The sequence below is a fragment of the Maylandia zebra genome, linkage group LG7, assembly GCF_041146795.1.
Source record: "Maylandia zebra isolate NMK-2024a linkage group LG7, Mzebra_GT3a, whole genome shotgun sequence".
Lineage (NCBI taxonomy): Eukaryota > Metazoa > Chordata > Actinopteri > Cichliformes > Cichlidae > Maylandia > Maylandia zebra.
This window is the reverse complement of record NC_135173.1, coordinates 58,072,424-58,099,940: the sequence shown is the minus strand read 5'-3', so window position 1 is coordinate 58,099,940 and position 27,517 is coordinate 58,072,424. Positions and strand designations below refer to the sequence as shown.

Sequence of the window (27,517 nt, the reverse complement as noted above, 5' to 3'; positions counted from 1 at the left end):
TCTGTTTCCTGTCTTTTATTTGAACACAAACTGTTTCACATTTTACAATGACTCTGATGAAGGCAGTTAGCCGAAATGCGTTGGTCACTTAATAAGGATGTTTATCATTACATTAAAATGTTGCTAGAGTCTCCGCGTCGTCTCAAGACATTTTCATCAGTCAATCAATTACACAAATATAAATTTCATAAATATCAGCACCGATTAACAATCATAATAAATGTTTTTAACAGATCAAGTGCAATAAATTTAAGATTACCAAAGGTGATCAAGTTAAATTTTAAATATGTAAAATTAGCATTCTTTATTTGAGAAATTATGAGAATGCAGTTACATGCAGTTACAAGATTTTAGACACCAAATGTAAGATATAGTGCAACAAAATACAGATAAATCATAATCAGTATATATAATTTCACAAAACCTAATTTTAAAAAAAAATTACCCTGTCAATCATATACAATGCTTTTCTTTCCTTCACTTGAGATTTACATAGTACTGAAGAAAAGGCTCCTGTAGGCATGTGTTTTGAATAAATCCTGAATAAATGCAAAAACAACATTTCTCCAAGAAATGAATGTATATGTAATTCACAGGTAATCAGATGTAGCAGTTATCACTTGGTCCTAAAGCTTACAACAGCTATGACATGAAAATGTCATAGCTGTAAGTTCACAATGCGGCATTGTTGTAAAAGCCTCATTGTAAGTTCACAATGCGGCTTTTACAACAATGCTCAAGTGAATGGATTGCTGATGAAGAGTAATTTCCCAAATTATATCCCAAGATTTGTAGGAAGATCTGTAGGTAGGAAGTACAGCAGATTAGGGTATTATTTATTGGCAGATTCCTAAAGTAGGCTCTCACAACCCATTTTCTTACCAAACAGTTAATTAATTTTACTTTTTGTTCTCAGATAATTGGATCTACCAGTTGAAACTACCCTCTTTGTTTGTTTTAATATGGTACTGAAATCCTTACACTGGTTAGAGAAGACACATTACAAGTTCTTAAAGATATATAGGCTCTTCACAAAAAGAGGTTTTAAAACAATACAAAATACAAGCTAACAAGGAGGAAATTGAAAAAATAAATATATAACAGTGTTAAGAGATTTTCTACATTATACAGTATAACCAAATCTCTATAATACAATATAATCAAGTAGGCCTTATATTCTAACCAAGTATGCCTTATATTTTGTGTGTTCATATATTTTCACATAACCAAGCCTATTGTTGAAGAATTACCTAATTAAGTTTATTGTTAAAGAGAACATAATGCATTCCTTACTTAAGTGTCTGAAATGTTTGAGATGACAGCATGATATAATGATGCATTCTTTCCTATAATGTCTGTGATGTCAGATAAAGCATGATATACTTCTGTATTTTTAATCCCAGTGTGTGAAAGATCAGATAAGCTGATTTAATGTTTAACCTCTTCCCTGACTGTTAAAAAGAGGAAATACTATGTAACCCATTTTTGCCTTATAAATAAAGCAAGTGAGCCTGTGCTCGGTGTGTGTGTCTTCTCAGAGGCATTCACCCGTGCGCACGTTTTCTAATTACACTCTGAGTCGGTCTGCAGTTGTCTCATTTCTCTTGCTTGTGTTTGAACAAATGTCTAAACCCCTGACAAACAGTATTTTTTTAACCCACAACACCAGCTGATATCAGAAAAGGAAAAGCTTAACCTCTAAAGGTCTTAGTACAAAAAAACTGCAGAAGACTTAAATCAGAGCATTAATGGCTAAAAAGCCACAGCAATAGCATAAACTTAAATAAAGATAATAGCTTTTTAGAAAAAAAGAAAATATATCAGTAGTTTTAAGGAATATCCTGTTACAATTTTCTCCAACAAAGAAGGCATGTGTTTTCCAATTTTTTTTCTTTGTTTATTTTTAAGTATGTTGTAAGTAAATGTATTATAAAGTAATAGTGCTTTTGATAGGTTACACTAGGTCATAAGCTTTTCTACTTCAATAAGTACAGAACACTGCCACTACAGACTCAGGCATTACTATATAAAATTGCTTCATCTAGTGATTATATCAAAAATTATACAGATGCGTGGGTGCTACAACATCTTTTAGTTTACTCTGAAGCTTGTAAGGCGGTTAGCAGCATCCACCTTACACAGTTCAACGGGCTGGTTTTCCTGTTGTGAAGTGCTGATGTACCAGCCGCGGAACTTGACAGACTCAAAAGTGGTTAGAGAAATTCCAGTGGTTTTCCTGTAGAAGAGAAATCGGTCCATGTCTCTGTCGGTTAAAATGTCATCATGGTATTGCTGGCAGAAAGAGATGAAAAGAATACGTTTCCCAGTCATTTTTTCATGCATGGAAACACATTTCGTCCCAATGAAAAAGAAAAATGTTTATGGAAAGTTAAAACTGGGACTTAATCATTAGGAAAAATATCCACATTTTGCACTAAAGAGGTATGTGAGGTATGTTCAGACATAGTAAGTCAAAGTTATTGGAGAACTACTCAGAGTAAATAATTTTAAAACCAAATTTTTTATACTGTCCCCTGTATAAGTTGTAATACTAGTAGTAAAAGCCTATAAACATCAACTTAAAGTGTGACATATAAAGTAAAATATTGGACCTATTAAATCCCCATTATAATTTTCAGATAAAAATTATAGGACAGGGTAAGACGGGAGGCTGGAGGCAAGGAGAATTTGTCTATTTAATACTCTCTAAAAAGAAATAAAATGGGATTGCATCATGTGAATTTATATTTACCTCCAGAAACAGCACAACTTTATTATCTTCCATGCGGCAAGACATGTACAGGTTGTTGTTGATAGACAGGACGACAATCAGACCAGGAGAGTCACCAGGAGGGACGGAGAAAGGGATGTACTGGGACATTTTAAAATTCACTAACGTAAGGAAACAAAAAAAGTAAGAACAGGAGCTCGTGTGTAGTTGGAAGACTGAAGTTGTGCAGAATGGCCATTTGTTTTTAGTTGGTAGTGATGGACGGATGGATAACACTCTCTACCTAAAGTCCAACAGGTTAAACATACTTGCTCCAACTACAAGTCTTACATTCAAACACCTGCTTTTACTTAATGAAGTAAACACAGCTGTTCTTTATGGGGGTTAACTTTATTAGATTGTTAAAACTGATGTCACATTTCCAACCTTGAAGCTGAGGGTCATCAGATATAATATCTCTGAAATTCAGCGGAGTAGGACTATAAAGCGGCATGAACCTGAAATACTCAAGTTTAGTACCAGTACGTTAATATACCTGCTTATGTAAATGATTTTGTGTCCTGTTTGTACCTTTGCGGTGGCAATATCCCCCTTGCAGAGTGATGGCCTGCAGCTGTAACTCTCCTGACAGAACAAGATCTTTCTGAGAGTTGTCACACAGTGTCAACGCTTTCTCACTGTTGGCACGCAGGAAGTCCCTTCGTTTTATTCCTTGGGTGGGAGTCCAAACAGTTTCTAAAGAGACAGAGGAAACAAAACAAGGAAAAACAACAAAAATTTCTATTCACCTAAAGCTAAACAAACAGCAGTTTCTGTTTTTCTAAAAAAGAAAAAAAAAAAACAAATACACACACACACAGAAAAAACTAGAAAAATTTGCATTTCCTGCGAAAATGCAGTGTGGATGCTTTAAAGCTGAAGCTGTATGCAAAAACTAGCTGAAAAAGCTGAAAATTTGCAGAAATTGTAAAAACTTTGCAGAAGCAAAGGAACTTTGCTAAAATGGAATAACTTAGCAGAACTGCAATATCTTAGAGGAAACATAATACTTGGCAGAAATGCAATAGCATAGCAGAACTTAGCAGAAATATTGTAACTTACCAGAAACATGATAACTTCTCAAAAATATAAGAATTTAGGAGAAATAGTATAAGATAACAGAAAGAATATATTTAGCCAAAAATACTTAAGCATTACAGAACTATGATTTAGAAAAATAGTACAACAGAGCAGAAATACTGTGATTTACCAGAGACACTGTGATGAACTATGAATATTATAATTTTAAATCAATACTATGTTTTATCACAAATACTATAGTTTGACAGAAATACTATCATTTGGCAGAAATACTATGTTTCAGCACAAATACTCTGGTTTAGCACAAATATTATAACATAGCAGAAATACAATTATATAGCAGAAATGCTATATTTAGAAAGAAAAATATAATATAGTAGAAATAGTATGATTTAGCAGAAATACTACAATATAGCATAATAACAATGATTTAGAAGAATACTATGATTGAGCAGAATAGTAATAACTTAAGTGAAAATACTGGAAAAGTAAGATGACAAGCTGAAAAAAAAACGGAACATGGTTAAGTTCCCTCAAAACTAATTGTTGTTCACCTGTGAAAAAAAAAAAAGAAATATAAATAAATTTAAAAAACAAGAAGGAATAGCCAACAGATACACACAAAATCAAATATGTATACACAAATGCACAGAGAGAGAGAGAGACACACACGGAGGGTCTATGCCAGTCAACCAGTCTGAATATATTATATTTTTTTCCAACAATGAGATGCTGCCCTAAAGAGGGTCTCTCTCTCTCTCATGCACACACACACACACACACACACACACACACACACACACACACACACACACACACACACACACACACAGGGAGAGAGAAGTAAGTTTCTAGGTCAGTCAAGCAGACTGGGAGCTGCTGAATTTGAATCCACCAATCAGAGAGCCTGTGCACTTTTTCCCGCCAAAACTGGTGCACGCAGCACAGAGAGACACAGGATTTTTGCAGTCTATTTCTCATAATGACGACTCCCCTCAAACAAATGACCATAATTTCCTAACCGTAGGGGCTAGAACGGTCATTCTTAGACCGTTTTGTTCAGAAGAGATGGGGGAATCGTCAAGTGTTGACAATTTATCATTAAAATATGAATTATTAAAGATATTTGACTTCTAATGCACCATAACTGAGTAGAGCAAAGCAAAAACTGCCTTGACTTGCCCTCAAACAATGCTTTCTAACTCTAAATCTATTTGGAGTATCAATATCATTCTTTCACCGTAACAGACAGCAGGCTTTGGCGAACAATCATGGAAATTTTCAGGTCTCTGTGGAAATCCATTAAAAAGATATGGCGAGAGAAAAAAGTGGTTCATTTCCAGAGTTTGAAATCTGAAGAAATCTGAGCGAAGGACGAATTTCCTACCCTCAAACAAGTCTAACTCATTTCAGAACGGTAATAGGTGAGAAAATAATTCTTGAATTGTGAGCGTCAGGAGTGTCTGAAGATATACTGGGACAAGTCTCATGTCTTAACTTTGCTTCGTTAAGGAGATCAAGCGGTGATTTTGAACAAGTTCTCCATTGACTTTCTATGGAGAGTTTTGCGACTTTGTGTTGGTCTGAGGAGATTTGCCAAAATTCTATAAATCCCACAACAATGATAGTGACATTTTCGGAAAGCCAGCAAAAATACCTACGTTTTGATGTATAATTTGTGGAAGTTGAGTGAAAATTGAGCAAGTAGCAAGAAGTTGTTCGGACATGAAGAGAAGACTGCAAAACCTTCAGTGGCACACTGGAAGCCAAGTGCATAGCAACCATAACAACGCATGTATTTTGTGAAAAATCACAATTTTGCAACTGAAAACTTTAAGAGGGATAAAAGTAAAACGGTAAAAGATTTGAAAAAGCTGATTTATACCCGAATAGCCCAATAATTTGAGAACATTTTAAAGTTTGAATGGTTGTTCTACGTGAAAATATGAGGAAGTAGTTAAGTTTCAAAAACAAGCAAATTTTAGCAGAATATATGCTGGATATTTGTGTGGATTGAGTTCCTCTTGGAACTTCCGTACACTTTTTGGCACTTAGGCTACGTTCACACTGCAGGCGAAAGTGCATCAAATCCGATTTTTTTGACCCTACACAGCAAATCCAGCATGTCCAAATTAACACTGTCGGATTTGATTTCAACACTATTAAAGTGTCTATATGGGTCCACACCAGAGATTGTTAATTTAACTCTTTTTGGAGAGTTGGTACGTTAACTCTGATTTAGTGTTAAACACCAAATCTGTCTGGAGTTGATAATTTAACACTTGGTGTTAAGAGTTTATATATTAACTCTCAAAGAGTATTTTAGTTTAACTACGTTATCTTCTAATTCATTCTAAAAAGCGGGAATTTTACTGTTCTGAACTTCTAGAAATTTCTTTTGGAAATAAACATTTACTAAAAAGATGCAATGGTTTTTGAAAAACATTTATTCTGAACTGTGCACCACAATTTCAAAACATTTTCTGAAAGATGTAACAGTATACATGTTCTCACTTTCATTAGAATTTTGTTTATCAAAAGGTCTGACATGGTAAATGCAAATAACAGCATTCTCATCACTTATTTCTTCAATACAATATGCATGTCCTTCATTCATCCCTTTGTGGAACTTCAACGCACTTCTGCTCTCCCCCATATTCCATCTTCACAAGCATATCCTGTGCGGAGATTGAATAAAAATTAGTTGACACTAATTAATGGCATAAATAATCCAGTAAACAATTGCAGCACAGTAAAAAAAAAAAAAAAGGAATCCTCTTTGAGCCATTACTTGTGTAAAGTATTTTCCCAAAAGACAAAGACACAGGCAACAGGTAATACTGAACTAAATGTAAAACCTCAACCTTTTTCATTTTTACCTAAACCGTGTGCACAAAACTCTGGAGAGATCTATGCTAACGTAGAATCCAGTCAGGACGTCAGCTACTGCTGTTTGCTCGTTTTTTTTTTATGGGCGATCGTTTTCAGGCTTCAAGTAGCACCATTATACCAACATTTCACATTCTAGACATTGTTTTAGGTGTATTTGACCAAAAGTTTGACTGAAAATTCACATGCAAGCTTTTTTTCAAGGCTGTGGTATTTGCCCGCAAACAATACCTTTCAGCTAGCTAAAACAGAATATTATGCTATCAGCGAGCAACATGGCTAATGCCTTTCACACAGCTTTGTCTCAACTCCAAAGAGCCACAGAAGTAAAAGCTCATAATAATAATTGAAACAATCTTTGAAAAAATGACTTACCAAGCATGGCAAACAACTCAAATATGTAGAGCAAAATGTTCTGAAACGGCTTCACTTCAGCTTCGATTGCAGCCGTGCTGGGGGCGGAGTCTGTGAATTTACTCTGTTGGTGTCATAGCCCCTGTAGGAGTTCAGAGTTAAGAGGTCAAGAGTTAATGTTTCCATTGTAACACCTCCAGATTTGACAGAGAAACACTCATTTTTAACACTCGATTTTAACTACTATCATTTTACACCTCAGAGTTACATTAAAAGAATGTGACTCTACTTAGAGTAAAATTAACTCTACTTTTGCAAGAAGACTATTAACACCAAAACATTTAACACTTTTGAATTTGCTGTGTATGCGACCCATATCCGATCATGGTATGACAGTGTGAACGGCGCAAATCCGATATTTTCAAATCCGATCTGGGTCACTTTCGTATGTGGTACTGAATCCGATACATATCCGATGTTTCAGAAAGCGACTGCTGTTTGAACAGTCAAGTCGCATTAAATCCGCCTTTTACGTCACCGACACAAGACTGAAGCCAATTATCAGCGCCAGAGAAGCGCCCGAGAAGACATCGCGAACGCTTCCTGGCCATCCAGTGTAGATGTCAGTGAAACTGTTGGGAAGACAACGTAAACATTTTATTTGTACTGTATAATCTGCAGATTCTGACAGAAATCTGCAGCTATCCTTTGAAGCACCGCTCCTCTCTTAAACAGCAATAAGGATCATTATTAGGTTATTTACATTATTATGTAAATAACAAAATAACTTAAAGCAAAAATTGGGAAACGTGAAGTCCGAAGTCTTTATATTAAGGGCCATCAGTCAAACAATACTGTTGGCTCTGGGTCTAAACAGAGCGCGTTGTGTGTGACATCTTCTTTTGCGCATGCGGGCCGCTTTGAGCGTTCACACTAGAGTGCGTTTGCTGTCGCATTTTATTTGTAGTGTGAACGAGCAGACAAAAAAATCGGATTTGATCAAAAAATCGGAATTGAGCATTAAGACCTGCAGTGTGAACGTAGCCTTAACTACTTCCACAATTTTCAGCCGATTTTCACCTTTCAAATTTTAAACTATTCTGCTATTTCTGCTAATGATGGCTATGTCTTTTGGTATTTTTCACTATTATACTTTTTAAAATATTAAGCTTAATTTGTCCCATTGAAATGAATGGGAAACTTCTGCAATTCTGCTAAAATTTGCTTGTTTTTGAAACTTAACTACTTCCTCATATTTTCACGTAGAACAACCATTCAAACTTTAAAATGTTCTCAAATTATTGGGCTATTCAGGTATAAATCAGCTTTTTCAAATCTTTTACCGTTTTACTTTTATCCCTCTTAAAGTTTTGAGTTGCAAAATTGTGATTTTTCACAAAATACATGCGTTGTTATGGTTGCTATGCTCTTGGCTTCCAGTGTGCCACTGAAGGTTTTGCAGTCTTCTCTTCATGTCCGAACAACTTCTTGCTACTTGCTGAATTTTCACTCATTATACATCAAAATGTAGGTATTTTTGCTGGCTTTCAGGAAATGTCACTATCATTGTTGTGGGATTTATAGAATTTTTGCAAATCTCCTCAGACCAACACAAAGTCGCAAAACTCTCCATAGAAAGTCAATGGAGAGTTTGTTCAAAATCACCGCTTTATTTCTGTAATGAGAGGCATATTCGAATCGTCATATCTCCTTAACGAAACAAAGTTAAGACATGAGGCTTGTCCCAGTATATCTTCAGACACTCCTGACGCTCACAATTCAAGAATTTCTTTCTCACCTATTACCGTTCTGAAATGAGTTAGACTTGTTTGAGGGTAGGAAATTCGTCCTTCTTCAGATTTCAAACTCTGGAAATGAACCACTTTTTTCTCTCGTCATAACTTTTTGTTGGATTTCCACAGAGACCTGAAAATTTCCATGACTGTTCGCCAAAGCCTGCTGTCTCTTACGGTGAAAGAATGATATTGATACTCCAAATAGATTTAGAGTTAGAAAGTGTTGTTTGAGGGCAAGTCAAGGCAGTTTTTGCTTCGCCTCTAATCAGTTATGGTGCTTCTTGTTGTGGTCACCTGTTGTCTTCCGGTATTTCAAGCGACCTTTCCTCGATGAGCGGTAATCTGAATTGTCATACTCGAATTGTCATAAGTGTGCTGTCAGCTCATTGGTCACAAAGCAGGAGAGGGGCTGGGAATTATGTTTTCAAACAAAGCGTTAATTCCATTAAAAGTTATAGACTACTTTTGATCCTCACTGTATTACGGGACAAAGTGCGTCCTTTATTAGTTCAATACGGGACGTGTACTTTTGTTTCTAAATACGGGACGATTCCGTATTTTAAGGAACGGTTGGCAACCCTACTTCTAAGCCAACAAGTCATCCATGTCATATATCTCTAAAAATCCATATTTTAATGATAAATTGTCAACACTTGACGATTCCCCCATCTCTTCTGAACAAAACTGTGTAAGAATGACCGTTCTAGCCCCTACGGTTAGGAAATTATGGTCATTTGTTTGAGGGGAATCCTCACTATGAGAAATAGACTACAAAAATCCTGTCTCTGTGCACCTGTTTTGGCGGGAAAAAGTACACAGCCTCTCTGATTGGTGGATTCAAATTTAGCTGCTCCCAGGCTGCTTGACTGACCTAGAAACTTGCTTCTCTCGCCGTGTGTGTGTGTGTGTGTGTGTGTGTGTGTGTGTGTGTGTGTGTGTGTGTGTGTGTGTGTGCGAGACACACACACACACACACACACACACACACACAGAGAGAGAGAGAGAGAGAAAGCCTTTTACAGTATTCTGCAAACTTTTATGATTTTACCAGCTTTTCTAATATGGACCTCACATTCTTGTTAGCACTCCATGGCACAAATACTGTTCCCTTTAGGCTCTGTGTGTATCAATATTTCTCCCACTTTAAAGTATTACTCCTCCATAATTGTATTTCTGTTAAATCAAAGTACTTTTACTACATCTTAGTACTTCTGCTCAATCATAGTATTTCTGCTAAATCATAGTATTTTTGCCAAATCATGGTTTTTGTGCCAAATCATAACATTTGTGTTATGTTATAGTATTACTACTAAGTGGAGGAATTTCTGTCATGTTACAGTATATGTGCTGATTACAGTATTTCTGCTAAATCATACTATTTCTACTATATTATATTTTTCTTTCTAAATATAGCATTTCTGCTATATAATTGTATTTCTGCTATGTTATAATATTTGTGCTAAACCAGAGTATTTGTGCTGAAACATAGTATTTCTGCCAAATGATAGTATTTCTGTCAAATTATAGTATTAATTTAAAATTACAATATTCATACTTCATCACAGTGTCTCTGATAAATCACAGTATTTCTGCTATGTTGTACTTTTTTTTCTAAATCATAGTGTTTCTGTAATGTTCGAGTATTTTTGGCTAAATATATTCTTTCTGTTATCTTATACTATTTCTCCTAAATTTTTGTATTTTTGAGAAGTTATCATGTTTCTGGTAAGTTACAATATTTCTGCTAAGTTCTGCTATGCTATTGCATTTCTGCCAAGTATTATGTTTCCTCTAAGATATTGCAGTTCTGCTAAGTTATTCCATTTTAGCAAAGTTCCTTTGCTTCTGCAAAGTTTTTACAATTTCTGCAAATTTTCAGCTTTTTCAGCTAGTTTCAAGCATCCTCACAGCATTTTCGCAGGAAATGCAAATTTTTCTAGTTGCACTTTAGTTTCAATTATAAATTGATAGCTGTCATTGATGTTTGACATATTAATATAGTAAATGAGCTGCTCCAGCTTGTTCTCAGTAAAGAAAAAAATACATCAGTAATCACATCAGTATGATGTGATCAGTATGCTTAAGCCAGATACTGCTACAAAATTATTTGGCAAACAATAATGTCTGACTTATTTTAATTATTGTTCTTTTGTGAACAAGCAAATGAGGGGAAAAAACACAATGATAATAAGAGTCGTGTTAAATGATAGAATTATATTTATTAAATTGTTGCTTTTAATTTTCAGTGGGACTATGAAAATGAAGCATTTTTTGTACTATTTTTATTTAAAACGTGTTTTTGATCCAATTTTTTTAATAACAGCATTTTGTATGATAACTGTATATAGGGCAGATTTAGTAATCTCCAATTTGACCTGGTGATGGCAGCACTGTCTCATTTTTACAGTGCCTAAATATAGACATTAGTTTACTTATGTGGTTGCCCAGAATATCATGTACCCAAACAAGAGAAATACAATTAAAAGGGCTAAACAGCAGAAATTTTGTATTTCTTCACAGCAGTGTGGTAACTGTGTGGTTTTATTTTTATTATATAAGCCATAAGAGGATTTCTTTTTAACTGTATAACAATATTATTACTTACCTTTCACTACACTGTCTATGATGTTCATGACATCATCATCACTGAGCTTACTGTCACTTTGAGTAAGTGGCTTTTTCATCCTGTTTACCCCCAGCACTAAAAGAGCCACACTCTGCATGGTCCTTCTGTTGTGGGAAACCATCAGCTCCAAACCCTCATTAAGTCTGAAGATCTCACTTTCAACCTCCTGCATAATACAAAGCAGAAAAACAAGAAGTCAGACTTCTGCTGCCGCTTCTCATCCATGCCATACAAAGTTTACAGTGAGACAAAAAAAAAATGCTGCTCAGGACAAGTTACGTAACCTCAACATTGCTCCATAAAAAATGTTATTCTGTACATCTCACTTAGATATATTGTTGCCTATGTACACTTTTTTGTACACAATTTTTGTACACTCTTGCAAGTACAAAAAAATGCCCAAAAGGTTAGACACTGCCCAAAAGAATGTAAAGTTTTGCAACTCTCATAAACCAATATTTCATTTTGAGAATTAACTGAGAAAATGTACCATCTTAAGGAAAAAATATGGTCATTTTGAATTTGATGGCAGCACAATATCTCACCTTCCTTGAAAATGGATAGGAGCATATGTTGCTTTAAAACCTGTGTATACCTTTTAACACTGATGGTATCTTTGCAGATGTTCAAGTCAGTCAGGCCAATTCCATAGACATTAACATGCTCACATACCATCAGAGATGCCGGCTTTTGAAATGGGCGCTAATAAAATGCTATAATAATAATGGATTGGATTTATATAGCGCTTTTCAAGGCACCCAAAGCGCTTTACAATGCCACTATTCATTCACTCTCGCATTCACACACTGGTGGAGGCAAGCTACGGTTGTGCCCCGATCCTGGGTTTTGGCACCACTGTAATAGATCCAAGGCATACCCAACCATATTTTCATGCTTTCCAGCGTACTTTATTCACGGTCAGTAGCGGTTTTTGATAGTAGCGACACGGGCGGTTGCCTGGGGCGGCATCGTGGTGGGGGGCGGCATCACGCGCATGGGCAAAAAATTAAAATAAAAAAATTGCTCGTACTCATGCTGCCCTGACATCATGCCAGCGCATATTGGGAATGGCATAGGCACCGATCGATTTTCTATCGCCCTCCGTTTGCGAGGTGCGCCTGCTGCTTGCACAGGGAGGAGAGGGCAGGGCGGTGGGGGGATTCTCTGGCTGGCTGGAGCAGCATCTAATAACCAGCTCGCAAAATAAAACAAAATAAAAACAAACTAACGAACACTAAAACACCAGACATTATAATACAGACTTAATAATTTGCACCGATGTTTTTTCGAAATTCTATACGCGAAAAGTGAGCGCGAGAGCCCTCGGTGCGCCTGCTTGCTGCTGAAGTCAAAGTAAACTTTATTGACATCTCCGCTACATACAGTCCAGTATATAGAGAGACAAGACACTTCCGGTATGATGGCGCCTGTGTTTGGCTTTGCCGCTGCCGGTGTTGTGCCAAAAAGTGATTGTCTGCCAGAAACTGATTGCCGTCCGCGGGAGCGCGCGCAGCTGCTTAAAGCTGTAGCGCCCGGATTACTTGCGTTGCCAGCTACTTCCGTGCAACTGATATAACGGGCGGGGGGGCAAACCAACACATTTATGCCTTTGTTATTAGGCAAAGGTATGCATTTATGAAACTTCAACGTTTCTTGTAACTGAATTATGACGCTTTTCAGAACGTTGCTTTCGGTGTGTAGCGCAGTCACGAATGACTACACGCATCACGATGGAATAATTAATGCCTACAGGTTTAGTATGTCTACTCTCGTTGTTCATATTTGTTATAAGACTGTCGAATAGTAGTTAAAACAATAAAGACCATTTGTGCCAGTATCACCATGACTCTTTCTTGTTTGTTCAGAATAACGACTAAGAACATGGCATTTTAGCGCTACCAAAAAGTGATTGTGGCCTATAACTCGTCACTGAAACAATATTTCTGCTTCAAACTTGGCGGATGTCATTCAGAAGGGTCATATGCCAAATATTACATCTCAAACAGTCCCTTAGAACTGCTGGATAACCTGTAAAGGAACATTAACATTGATAATATGCCATTTTCAGCCTGCCAAAAAGTGATTGTGGCCTATATCCTGTCACTGAAGCAATGTTTCTGCTTCAAACTTGGTGGATGTCATTCAGAAGGGTCCTATGTGACATATTATATCTCAAACACTCTCCAAGAACTGCTGAAAAACTTTTAAAATAACATTAATACCGATAATATCTCATTTTCAACCTGCCAAAAAGTGATTGTGGCCTATATCCTGTCACTGAAGCAATGTTTCTGCTTCAAACTTGTTGGGTATCATCCAAAAGGATGATATGTGGCACATCATATCCCAAACAGTCCCTTAGAACTGCTGGATAACCCGTAAAGGAACATTAACATTGATAATATGCCATTTTCAGCCTGCCAAAAAGTGATTGCCGCCTATATCTTGTCACTGAAACAATATTTATTACGCACATAATGACATGACATTTCTTTTTAAAAATAAAAATAAAAAACTTTTAGATTGTATACATTGTCTTATCTAAATATAAGTATAATTTCACGTTTTGGAAAGTTTTCATTCATTCTTTAATAAAATATTTCTGATGTTTTAGAATATTACTTTTTCTTTTCCCTTTAAAAAATGTTTTTCCGATTTAAATTTACTCAACATCCTGTTGTTTTGCTTAGAGCTCAATTGGTAGGCCTAAAGTGCTTCAATTAGCCGAGTGTAAGAAAAGCGTTACAGAGTCATGGACCCCACTCTTTATTCCGATATCCTGTCGTTTAAAACCAATGGAACCTTGCCTAGTGGGTTTTCCACCACACAAAAGTGCAATTTTCGTCGAAAGGCAAAGAACTTTGAGGTTCAAGGTGAGTTTGTCGAATGTTTTACGTAATTTTTTAGCTTTCCACTGTTTGCCAAATTTGAGTTTAATTAACAGCTGCGCACAACAGCGAACAAAAGTAGGGCATCCTAGTTACATCTCTTGAGGAATACATAATTTTCAGCAGAATGTGTCACATATGATCCTTCTGAATGACATCAGTCAAGTTTGAAGTAGAAATATTGTTTCAGTGACAAGTTATGGTCCACAATCACTTTTTGGCAGGCTGAAAATGGCATATTATAGGTATTATTGTCCCTTTAAAAGTTATTCAGCAGTTCTAAGGGACTGGTGGAGATATAATATTTGACATATGACCCATCTGAATGACTTCCAGCAAGTCTGAAGCAGAAATATTGTTTCAGTGACAAGTTATGGTCCACAATCACTTTTTGGCAGGTCGAAAATGGCATGTTATGGGTATTAATGGTCCTTTAATAGTTATTCAACAGTCCTTAGAGACTGTTTGAGATATAATGTGTCACATGTAACCCTTTTGGATGATATCCAACAAGTTTGATGCAGAAATATTGTTTCAGTGACAAGATATAGGCGGCAATCACTTTTTGGCAGGTTGAAAATTGCATATTATCAATGTTAATGTTCCTTTACGGGTTATCCAGCAGTTCTAAGGGACTGTTTGGGATATGATGTGCCACATATCATCCTTTTGGATGATACCCAACAAGTTTGAAGCAGAAACATTGCTTCAGTGACAGGATATAGGCCACAATCACTTTTTGGCAGGCTGAAAATGGCATATTATCAATGTTAATGTTCCTTTACAGGTTATCCAGCAGTTCTAAGGGAGTGTTTGAGATATAATATGTCACATAGGACCCTTCAGAATGACATGCAGCAAGTTTGAAGCAGAAATAGTATTTCATTAACTAGATATAGGCCACAATCACTTTTTGGCAGGTTGAAAATGAGATATTATCGGTATTAATGTTATTTTAAAAGTTTTTCAGCAGTTCTTGGAGAGTGTTTGAGATATAATATGTCACATAGGACCCTTCTGAATGACATCCACCAAGTTTGAAGCAGAAACATTGCTTCAGTGACAGGATATAGGCCACAATCACTTTTTGGCAGGCTGAAAATGGCATATTATCAATGTTAATGTTCCTTTACAGGTTATCCAGCAGTTCTAAGGGAGTGTTTGAGATATAATATGTCACATAGGACCCTTCAGAATGACATGCAGCAAGTTTGAAGCAGAAATAGTATTTCATTAACTAGATATAGGCCACAATCACTTTTTGGCAGGTTGAAAATGAGATATTATCGGTATTAATGTTATTTTAAAAGTTTTTCAGCAGTTCTTGGAGAGTGTTTGAGATATAATATGTCACATAGGACCCTTCTGAATGACATCCACCAAGTTTGAAGCAGAAACATTGCTTCAGTGACAGGATATAGGCCACAATCACTTTTTGGCAGGCTGAAAATGGCATATTATCAATGTTAATGTTCCTTTACAGGTTATCCAGCAGTTCTAAGGGACTGTTTGAGATGTAATATTTGGCATATGACCCTTCTGAATGACATCCGCCAAGTTTGAAGCAGAAATATTGTTTCAGTGACGAGTTATAGGCCACAATCACTTTTTGGTAGCGCTAAAATGCCATGTTCTTAGTCGTTATTCTGAACAAACAAGAAAGAGTCATGGTGATACTGGCACAAATGGTCTTTATTGTTTTAACTACTATTCGACAGTCTTATAACAAATATGAACAACGAGAGTAGACATACTAAACCTGTAGGCATTAATTATTCCATCGTGATGCGTGTAGTCATTCGTGACTGCGCTACACACCGAAAGCAACGTTCTGAAAAGCGTCATAATTCAGTTACAAGAAACGTTGAAGTTTCATAAATGCATACCTTTGCCTAATAACAAAGGCATAAATGTGTTGGTTTGCCCCCCCGCCCGTTATATCAGTTGCACGGAAGTAGCTGGCAACGCAAGTAATCCGGGCGCTACAGCTTTAAGCAGCTGCGCGCGCTCCCGCGGACGGCAATCAGTTTCTGGCAGACAATCACTTTTTGGCACAACACCGGCCGTGGTTTCTCTGTGCTGTTTTTTTCGGCCTTTTTGCTTTCGCTTTTTGTCACTAATGTGTTGGCTGCCCTTGTCTATGATCGCCTGACGCTATTATCCATCCGATCCTCTATGATAAGTCAAGATGCCTTATCCTCCTGCGGTATTTTCCATCCTCCGCTGCCGACACCGGTGTCTGGATCTTCGTTAGGTGTCATCAGTGGCGCCTTTCTGTGTCCGCGCAAGTCACGGAGAAGGAGAGGAAAAAGAGCAGGTGTCCAGGTAAAACTCAGACTGTTCTGGAAGCGGGGACTAACTGTGCCTGGATCTATGAGACGGCGCTACCTCAGGAGTGTTCATCCAGACTCTCCTGTTGTTTGGCCTTCCATCCCCGCGGTGAGTGGAATTTATGAACGTCGCGGATCAAACTCTCTGTTTCTTCGTCCCCTAAATCGGGCCGCTTCTGTTAATAATATGTCTTCTACTTCGCTGAGAGTGGCGCTTTTCAACGCTCGATCAATGACTAATAAAACGTTCCTGCTGAACGATTTTATTCTTTCCAAGAAACTGGACTTCTTATTTCTAACCGAAACCTGGCAGCGCGATGGTGACTTTTCATCCTTCATTGAACTCTGTCCGAGTGGGTACTCATTCATCAGCCAGCCTCGGACGTCGGGTCGAGGAGGAGGTGTCGCTGCGGTGTTTGGAAGCCGGTTTTACTGTCGCGCAGTGTTGGTCGGACATTTTTCATCCTTTGAACTACAGCTGGTTAGAATTGGAAATAAAGATCCATTTTACTGCGCTGTAGTGTATCGTCCACCTGGCCTAAACACTATGTTTTTAAAGGAGTTCAGTGACTTTTTATCCTCGACTTTGAAGCTGTCCAGACTGGTTATAGTCGGGGATTTTAATATACACGTTGATGATGACTCTGACCTCTTTGCCAGAGGTTTCCTTAGCGTCATGGATTCTTTTCATTTTACTCAGCATGTGTCTGGTCCCACACACACCAAAGGACACACCACTGGACCTTGTTTTTACTTTAGGTTTAAACATTGATTTTATTTGTACTGAGGACATTTTTATTTCGGATCATCATTGTATTCTTTTTAATCTGTCTTTTCATTTGTCCTTCTCTCCTATTCGACACGTGGTTAGCTCTCGCATCTTAACTTCCTCTAGTGCTGTTAAATTTTCCGATGCTTTTAATTTAGTTTTATCTCCCTATAATGATGTTCATTTTTTAACAAATCTTTTTAATAATCATTGTCTTTGTATTTTAGACAATGTTTGTCCTGTCAAAGTTTGACTAGCTCCGGTTTCAAAGTCGTCTCCCTGGTTAGATGACAGCATTCGCTTCTTAAAGCGTTGCTGCCGTAAGGTTGAGCGTTTATGGAGGAAAACGCGTTTGCATGTCCATCTCCTTTATCTAAAGGAACTTTTAGTCTCTTTTAACACTTTAGTTCGAGATGCGAGGGCGGCCTATTTCTCAGACTTAGTGTCTAAGGTACTATTCGACACCATTAGTGATATTGTTGCTCCTGCTCCACCTGCTGTCCCAATTTCATCAAATGAAGATTGTGAAAAATTTCTTTCTTTCTTCGTTGAAAAAGTCAGTAACGTGAGGAACAGTATCTCTCCTTCTGTGTCTCTCTTGTCTGCTCCAACTCAAGCTAGGCCTGTAATTTTAGAAAGATTTTTACCTGTGTCCTTACCTGAGCTGGTCAAGTTGGTTAATTCAATGAAAGCATCCTCCTGCTCTCTTGATATTTTACCTGGATCTTTGTTTAAAAATGTCTTTCAGTCTATTGGTCCCTGTGTGCTCACAATTATTAATACCTCACTGGTTTCTGGTCAGGTCCCTGTTTATTGTAAGAATGCTGTTATTCACCCACTGTTAAAAAAACCTAAGCTTGATGCTTCTCTTCTCAGTAGCTACAGACCGATTTCAAAATTACCGTTCATTTCTAAGATTTTAGAAAAGGTTGTGGCTAAGCAGCTTATAGCTGTTCTAGATGAATACAGCATTCTGGATAAATTCCAATCTGGCTTTCGTAGAGCTCACTCTACTGAAACTACACTTCTTAGAGTCTCCAACGACATTTTAATGAGATGTGATGCAGGAGAATGCTCCGTTCTGTTGATGTTGGACCTGACCTCCGCCTTTGATACTGTGGACCATCATATTCTGCTAGATAGGCTGAGAGACTGGGTGGGTATATCAGGGGCTGCTTTGGACTGGTTTGAATCCTATTTGCATGAACGATCCTTTTCTGTGGCTACCTCTAAGTACAGTTCCTCTTCTACTTTTCTTGCCTATGGTGTGCCACAAGGTTCAGTTTTGGGGCCTTTATTGTTCTTACTGTATTTACTTCCTCTTCAACACTTATTGAGCACTTTTAAGGACATTTCGTATCACTGCTATGCTGATGATATTCAGGTATATATCTCCTTTAAGCCCCATGATGTTTCCAAGCTACAAATTTTGCACAAGTGCATAGACTCCATTAGATGTTGGATGGCTGGAAACTTTCTTCAACTAAATGAGGAGAAGACTGAAGTTCTTGTTTGTGCTCCTAAAACTTTTGTACCTAGTGTTATGGAAAACTTGGGTCCACTTGCTACATTTGCAAAACCGTCTATCTGGTGTTAGTATTGACTCAGCTCTGACTTTGGATGCCCATGTAAAATCTTTGGTTCGCTCCTGTTTTTATCATTTGAGAAACATTGCTAAGCTGAGTCCCATTGTATCGCGCTCCGAATTAGAAATTGTCATTCATGCATTTGTTTCATCTCGTCTGGACTACTGTAATTCTTTGTTTACTTGTTTATGTAAAGCCTCTTTGGATCGTCTGCAAGTTGTTCAGAATGCTGCTGCAAAGCTTCTGACCAAGTCCTCCAAGTTTTCCCATGTCACATCCCTGCTGATTCAGCTGCACTGGCTCCCCGTTAAATTCAGGATCCAGTTTAAGGTTTTTACCTTGACTTTCAGGGCCCTGCATGGACAAGCACCAACATATATAAGTGAACTTTTGCATCCATACATTCCCAGCAGGTCCCTGAGGTCATGTGACCAGGGCTTGCTTGCTGCGACAAAAGGCGACAAAGCTTTTGGAACTGTGGCCCCCAGATTGTGGAACCTCCCTTTGAGCCTGAGATCTGTGGACTCAGTGGTCACTTTTAAAAAACAGCTAAAAACCCATCTTTTTAAACTTGCTTTTAGTTGATTTTTATTTTTAGGTTTTAGCTTCTGTGAAGCACTTTGTGATTTTTATCTTGAAAGGTGCTATATAAATAAAGTTTTACTTGCTTACAAGACGACGAGGCTCCAGTTACAGCAGTGCAATTAAACAAACAAGAAGAGTAAGAAAATAAATATACACTTTAGGACTATTGCCCCCGCGATAAAGGGATCAATAACAATTTAAAATTCATAATTTACAGTTTGATGATTTAAAATCTCACACACAACCCGTCGAAAGGGGAGGAGAGCCCTGCTGCTTCCAAGTAGACCACATTTCATTCATAATGTTGTAAATCCAAGCCCATTATGTATTCATGATTGGAATCCTGGGTTGTGCGAAATCCTCGAAATAAACCCTAGACAAAATGAACTAAGGTGTAGGTTTATTAGGTTATGTTGGGGTGATCCCTGAGTTGGGGGATGGGTGTTCATACTGTAGTGTAAAATTAAAACCAATGGAAGATGGACAAGAAAAGTTCAAAGCCATCATGTCTTCAGTTTAGAAAAAAGAAAAAAGAAGAGGAGGAGAAACGCGCAAAAGATACAGGTAACCAGATGTGTCATTGGATCATGGCAAGTCATGTATCCTGAAACAATCAGAATCAGAATACTTTATTAATCCCTAAGGAAATGTGGGTTGCTCCAAGAAGAAATGGTAAAAATAGTAACAGTAACAGACTAAACTCCAAACAATACATTATGTTACAGATTTTAATATTAATTAGTCATTGTCAATTGTTGATTTGTTCTATTCTCATTGTATGATGAATTATGATGGCTGTTTGGTGGCTGTTTGCATACTATGCACACTCTCTCTCTCTTCATATGTGTGTGTTTCTCTGGTGAAATTCAGTATGGTTCCGACAACAGTTTTATGTTAATGCATAATCCTTAATATGTTGTGTGTGTGTGTGTGTGTGTGTGTGTGTGTGTGTGTGTTTGTTTGGCGGGGGGGGGGGGGGGGCAGAGGGAGTGTTCGCCCTGGGCGCCAAACAGGCTAGGACCGCCACTGTTCACGGTCTTTGTTTTACAGACACGGCTGCAGCTTTTTAGCTTGCAGCCGAACATACACACCAACTAAAACAACACAGTCAGGACCCAGCAAAGACTTGAATGCAGGGGAAGTGTGATGAGCTGATGCAGTTTCGGTGTATCAGCCAGATACGGTGCTACAGACCACACCCTGCCACACGTTTTTAGCCTTTGCTTCCCTTGACCCAATTTTTTTTGGAACATTTTACTGGCATCAAATTCAAAATAAGATGATATTTTTCATGAAATAGTAAAATTTGTTTAAAAACTCCATTTAAATTAAATGTTATTGAATGTATGTGTGTGTGACAGTGTAAAGATATTAGATGAAAAAGTTATGGAAGGGAAAAATCTTACCTTCATGTCAAAGCAGGCAGATTCAATTCCTTCTTCAGGTGAGCTGAAATATGAAATAAAACATTTTTAAGACACTGAATGGAATAAAAACACGTATAACTGTATATAATTATCAATATCAGCCTACATACCTATATACACAAATGTCTGTTGTAATGTGAACACCATGCTTTGTCAAGCAATGTATTTAGACACAGAATGCAAGTACAATATGATTACAGTGAGGGAATGGGAAACGAAACATGCTGCCAGACTGGAGCTGTTCCCTTTTCACAAACAATAACCCAGGATGTAACTCTATAATTGCAAATGCTTTTGGGAAACTCCACCCTTAGCTACTGGTTTGAGATCAAAAGCATAAAACATTTAGAATTTTACTTAACATATCCATAATCACGTAAAAATCACATTATGTTGTTATGATAGTTTTAGTAAAAGCATTAGCTTTTGGCTTAAATTTAAAATAAATTTAACTGAATAGAACTTCTTGTACTTACCAGTCCAGAGCTTGAGAGAGATCAAAATCACACATAGTTGCGAAGTAAATTGCTGAATTGGGATTTTTTTTTTAAGTTCTCTGTCCAGGTTTTGCGAGCGTTTTAAGTAATTAGTGTCACTTGTTGCACTGCAAGTTGAATGACAGTCCTGTGTGTGAGCAGCTTCCTTTATGCGGCTAGAGGTGGACCTTCTTTCTTTATGTCATCAGAAACCACACTGCTGCAATTTTGTTACAGGGGAAATGGAAAGAATATGCTCTCTGCCTAATGCTACTCATTTCTAGACACACAGTGAGGAGGAAAAAGTTGCATTAATTCAGGTGAAAGGTTGATGTTTTTTTCCCCATTTTACACAACTATTTAAACAAAACTAGAGGAAAAAATCCATAACTTAATGTTTGTGGGACTTTTGATGTCTACTAAAAATGTGTCTAAAAATGTGAAAAAGGGTTTCCCCCTTCCCGATTTCCTATTTTTTGTATGTTTGTCACACTTGTTTGACAAACATTGCTCATATATGTATATGTATATACATATATACATATATACATATACATATACATATATATACATATACATATATACATACACATATACACACACACACATATATATATATACACACACATATATACACTCAACAAAAATATAAACGCAACACCATTGTTACTGCTCCCATTCCCCATGGGATGGACGTAGAGACCTAAAATTCATTCCAGATACACAATATAACCATCCCTCCCAAACAGTGGTCACAAATCAGTCCAAATGTGTGGTAGTGGGCACATCTGCTATATTGAGATAATCCATCCCACCTCACAGGTGTGCCACATCAAGATGCTGATCTGACATCATGAGTAGTGCACAGGTGTACCTCAGACTGCCCACAACAATTCTTTACCTGTTAAATCTAGAGTTCTGAATGAGTCCCATGAGTGTGAACAGGGTTTTTCTGACTTTGCAGCTTGTGCTGTTACGAGGGCTGCAGCTAAAAGGGATGCAGAGCCTGTAACTCAAGCAGAAGAGTGTCAGGTTGAACCAGACTTGATTGTTCCTGAACATTTGTCAGTTTCCCAGCAAGAGTTAATTCAGGCACAGCGTGCTGATGCTTCACTGACTGAGCTGTTTCACAAAGTGCAACCTAGTGATGACGCTAGAAGTGCGGCCTCTGGTTATTTTCTGCAGAAGGAGGTACTAGTCCGTAGGTGGATTCCGCAAGGGTTGGACTGTGTTGGGAGTCCAGTTGTCCAGATTGTGGTTCCAACTAAATACCGTGACGAGGTGTTGAAGTGTTCTCATGACAAATCTGGACATTTGGGTGTGACGAAGACTTATAATTACATCTTGCGCTACTTCTTTTGGCCACGTCTTAAGCGTGATGTTTCAGCTTACATTAAGACCTGCCATACTTGCCAAATTGTAGGTAAGCCAAATCAGTCTATTAAACCTGTTCCACTTTGTCCCATCCCTGCTGTGAGTAACCCATTTGAACATTTGATCATTGACTGTGTGGGCCCTCTTCCTCGATCAAAATCTGGTTCGGAGTATCTGTTAACTGTAATGTGCCAGGTTACGCGTTATCCTGCTGCATATCCGTTGCGTACCATCACAGCTAAGTCTGTGGTGAAGGCTTTGACACAGTTTATTTCTGTATTTGGCATACCGAAGATTATTCAGAGTGACCAGGGATCAAACTTTTCGTCACATCTATTTGCACAAGTTCTTAAGCTGTTGAATATTGTGCATAATAAAGCCTCTCCTTATCATCCACAGAGCCAAGGTGCTTTAGAGCGCTTCCACCAAACACTGAAGTCCTTGTTACGTGCCTATTGCACCGAAATGAGGAGTGACTGGGAGGAAGGTTTACCGTGGCTTCTGTTGGCAGCGCGTGAAGTGTGCCAGGAGAGTACTGGGTTTAGCCCAAATGACTTGGTCTTTGGCCACAAAGTTCGGGGACCGTTGACAGTGCTGTGCGATAAGTGGTTGTCAGGTGAACCACCAGTGAACTTGATAGATTATGTTAATGGTTTTCGGCACAGACTGTATGTGGCAGGTCAGTTGGCCAAACAGAACCTTGAAAAGGCTCAGGTCAAGATGAAGTATTTTTATGACCGGCATTCTGAAGAGCAGCAGTTTAGTACAGGTGACCAGGTTTTGACTTTACTGCCGATTGCAGGGTCACCGTTCCAGGCACACATACATATATACATATATACATATATATATATATATATATATATATATATATACATATATATATATATACATATATATATACATATATATATATATATATATATATATACATATATATATACATATATATATATATACATATATATATATATATATATATATATATATAAATAACACCCAGCACGCCCCTGCGGGCGGTTTATCCTTCAAGCTCGGGTCCTCTACCAGAGGCCTGGGAGCTTGAGGGTCCTGCGCAGTATCTTAGCTGTTCCCAGGACTGCGCTCTTCTGGACAGAGATCTCCGATGTTGTTCCTGGGATCTGCTGGAGCCACTCGCCTAGCTTGGGAGTCACCGCACCTAGTGCTCCGATTACCACGGGGACCACCGTTACCTTCACCCTCCACATCCTCTCGAGCTCTTCTCTGAGCCCTTGGTATTTCTCCAGCTTCTCGTGTTCCTTCTTCCTGATATTGCTGTCATTCGGAACCGCTACATCGATCACTACGGCCATCTTCTTCTGTTTGTCTACCACCACTATGTCCGGTTGGTTAGCCACCACCATTTTGTCCGTCTGTATCTGGAAGTCCCACAGGATCTTAGCTCGGTCATTCTCCACCACCCTTGGGGGCATCTCCCATTTTGACCTCGGGACTTCCAGGTTATACTCAGCACAGATGTTCCTGTACACTATGCCGGCCACTTGGTTATGGCGTTCCATGTATGCCTTGCCTGCTAGCATCTTGCACCCTATATATATATATATATATATATATATATATATATATACACGTATATATATATATATATGTATATATATATATATATATACACGTGTATATATATATATATGTATATATATATATATATATATATATATATATACACGTGTGTATATATATATATATATATATATATATATATATATATATATATATGTATACGTATATATATATATATATATACGTATATATATATATATGTATACGTATATATATATATATGTATACGTATATATATATATATATATATATATATATATATATATATATATATATATATATATACACACACAGGCCCCCTTTCCGGAGTATGGGGGTGCCTACTGGGGTCAGCGGGGGAGCTGGCCCCAGGGAGGGGTCACTTGCCCCTCCCTTCCTTCCCTCCCCATCTCCAGCTGCCTCCCTCTTCCCGCTCCACCACAACCACCCACACATGCAGGGCCTTGGAGTAGGGGTATGTCACCAGGGTGCAGAGGAGGCTACCCCCCCCCCCCCCCCTTTTTTTTCCGTCCGCAGTCGGACGGCCAACTCCGTCCGACTGCGGTCTGGAGTGTGGAGCCTTCCTGCTGCTGCGGAGTCGGGGCGGTCTGCCTCCCCCCACCGCAGGGAAAAGGGAAACACCTCCTGGGTCTGGGTGCAGTTCCCCCCTCCAGGGGCGGGGGCACCTAGACCCGGTTTGTAGAGTACGCTTGGGGAGTGTGATCGTGTGTACAACGTCTCTTTATGTCTGTCTCCACGTTGGTTGAGTGTGGAGTAAGTGCATATGAGAGCATGAGGGTGGGAATGGATGTTTGTATCTGTGTGTGCCTGTATGTCTGTGTCTATATGTCAGGTTGGGTGTCAGGCGCCACCTCTCTGGGGACATCTCAGGCCCTCCAAGGTTTGGAGGCCTATCTCCCCCTACCACCACTTCCCCTGCCAGTGGCGGACCCCCTCAGACATCGGTGCGTTGGTGGTTCTTTGTGTCCGGGGATGGGCGTCCAGGTACACACCGGCTCACTCCTTGGCGGCCGCTTATCGGGGCCTGGAGCCTGGGGCTCGCTCGGGCCACTTCGGAGGTGGGGTGCCCCCGGCCTCTCGGCCTGGGGCTCGGTCACTCAGGCGCAGCTGGCTGCCGGCGGAGCTCACGGGCGCGTCACTGCAACTCCCCCTGGCTTCTGCTCCGCGGCTGCTGAGTGAGCCCTCATCTGGGACTCTCGTCAGCTCTTTCCGGGACAGTGGCGCAGCTGCCCCTCTGTTGGTCTTCCTTGGTCTCTTGTGTTCTGGGGGCCTCTGGATGTCTGGAGTTTTGATCTCCTCCACACCTGCTTCACGCCCTGGAGGACGGGGCTGTGGCCCCCCCACACCCTCTAGCAGGTTATTACATGAAGGAACCTTTTAAAAAACAAAAAACAAGCGCGTCCATGCTCACAGGTGTACACACGGGTGATCACACCCACAAACTACACCCTTTTTGGCTCCTACCTCAAAGCACACTGTGTTCTGTTGATCTTATGTGCTGCACAATAATGTTTAACATTTAGTATTTACTGTCATATTCCCATATATCATTGTGATGTTGTTTATTCTATTACTCTTGTTCTCTTCTGCTTGCTTTCTTTTTTCTTTCTCAGCAGGTGATCCAGGTGATTGATATATGCATTTTTTTTCTCTGCCCGTTCTGTTGGTTTTTGTCTTTTGCCCTTCTCCCCCGTCCCTCTTCTCAGCTGTTTCTCTTTCCCTCTTTCTTTCTCCCCTTCTTTCCCCCAGTCAAGTCTGTCCCGTATTCAGTAAGTGAAAATAAAATAAACAATAAAAGATGAATCAAATGGACCATTACGGCAAGGCTGGGATGGTCAGTTTGGTAAAGTAAATCCGTTGGGCATCTTTCTTTGCCTTTAGACAACAATTCTGATGGCAAAAGAGCCAAACGGGACAGGCCAAAAAAAAAAGAAAAAAAAAAAAGAATTAAACAGGAATTATGCAGTAAGCAAGGCCTGTCTTTTCACTTTAGCATTTCTGCTTTATTCCCCCCCCCCCCCCGTTTTCTACAGGCGTACTAGATATGTCAGTAATATATAATGAAAAAAATAAAAAATCTTTGGCATTGGGAAGCAGACGGCTGCCCAATGTTCATAGAAAGAACCTTCTGGTTTTGAATTTGGCCATTGCCTTTCATGTTGTCTCTGTAGGTACTCCATGTTCCCCTCACAGTCCAAAGACATGCAGTCAGTGGGGTTAGCTTAACTGGCGATTCTAAATTGCCCATAGTTGCAAATGGTTGTCTGTCTCTCTGTAACAGACTAGTAGCTCTCACATGGTGTACCTCACCTTTTGCCTTGTTTTAAACGGATGGATGGAAGTACTTTGTGGTTTGGAAATACAAGTGTAATTTCCAAACCACACAAGAAAAGTTTGATCTACATTTTTGTAAACCACAAAGACATAGAACAGCACACACATGACGTAGACACAGACGTAGAAAAGACATATGCTACATATATGACAAAAAATGTGTTTTTGATTCACAACTTTGAGTTTATCCTTGTATAAAACTTTGAATGAAATCTTCAACTTGTACTCAGTGGCGTGTCTAGAAAATTTTTGTTGGGGGGGCCAGGTAGGGGCACAGATTTGGAGAAGGGTGGCAGATGTAATTGGCAGATAATGTTTAAAAAAAATTCTACCAACCATTAACCATAATTCAATAACCCTATATACCTAATAACCGAATGCGCTTTTAACTCTTATTAGAATGAGATTTTAACCACTACGGTGCAAAGTTTTTAGATACTGCGTTGATAAAGTACAAGAGATACAATCAGTGCTTTGTCAGTGTTTACTCAGCATTCAAGGACAGCAATATTTGCATAGTATTTTTACTGACATATAGTGCACATATGTTTTGGGCAAAAACATTTTTTAATATTAAAATACAAACATTTGTAACAAACAATCGACAAATTAGCCAATGCCAATGCAAAACTTTATCTGCCTATTAAAAAAAGAAGATAATCTTCTCACA

General features: G+C 38.6%; 1 protein-coding gene across 3 annotated transcripts; it reads right to left on the bottom strand.

Moving 5' to 3' along the window:
• LOC101485031 (interleukin-1 beta) lies at positions 1 to 22,090 on the bottom strand. 3 transcript variants are annotated; one of them, XM_024803373.2, is made up of 6 exons: positions 21,538 to 22,090; positions 21,041 to 21,083; positions 11,456 to 11,642; positions 3,302 to 3,466; positions 2,753 to 2,892; positions 1 to 2,292 (listed from the first exon to the last, which is right to left on the bottom strand). In XM_024803373.2, the coding sequence occupies exons 1-6, from the start codon at positions 21,570 to 21,572 to the stop codon at positions 2,092 to 2,094; spliced, it is 771 nt and encodes a 256-aa protein (XP_024659141.2). In that variant the 5' UTR covers positions 21,573 to 22,090; the 3' UTR covers positions 1 to 2,091. The 3 variants fall into 3 exon arrangements, with proteins under 3 accessions (XP_024659141.2, XP_024659142.2, XP_076742891.1); XM_024803374.2 differs by lacking the exon at positions 21,538 to 22,090 and adding an exon at positions 21,172 to 21,471; XM_076886776.1 differs by lacking the exons at positions 21,041 to 21,083; positions 21,538 to 22,090 and adding an exon at positions 12,384 to 12,810.
• Between the last annotated feature and the right edge of the window lie 5,427 nt (positions 22,091 to 27,517).

Coding starts and splice junctions, on each gene's coding strand:
- LOC101485031 (XM_024803373.2), bottom strand. CDS start 21,572: ATGTGTGATTTTGATCTCTCTCAAGCTCTGGACTG. Junction 3,467..11,455: donor CATAGACAGTGTAGTGAAAG/GTAAGTAATAAT, acceptor CTGTCTCTTTAG/AAACTGTTTGGACTCCCACC. Junction 2,893..3,301: donor GGGATATTGCCACCGCAAAG/GTACAAACAGGA, acceptor TCCTTACGTTAG/TGAATTTTAAAATGTCCCAG.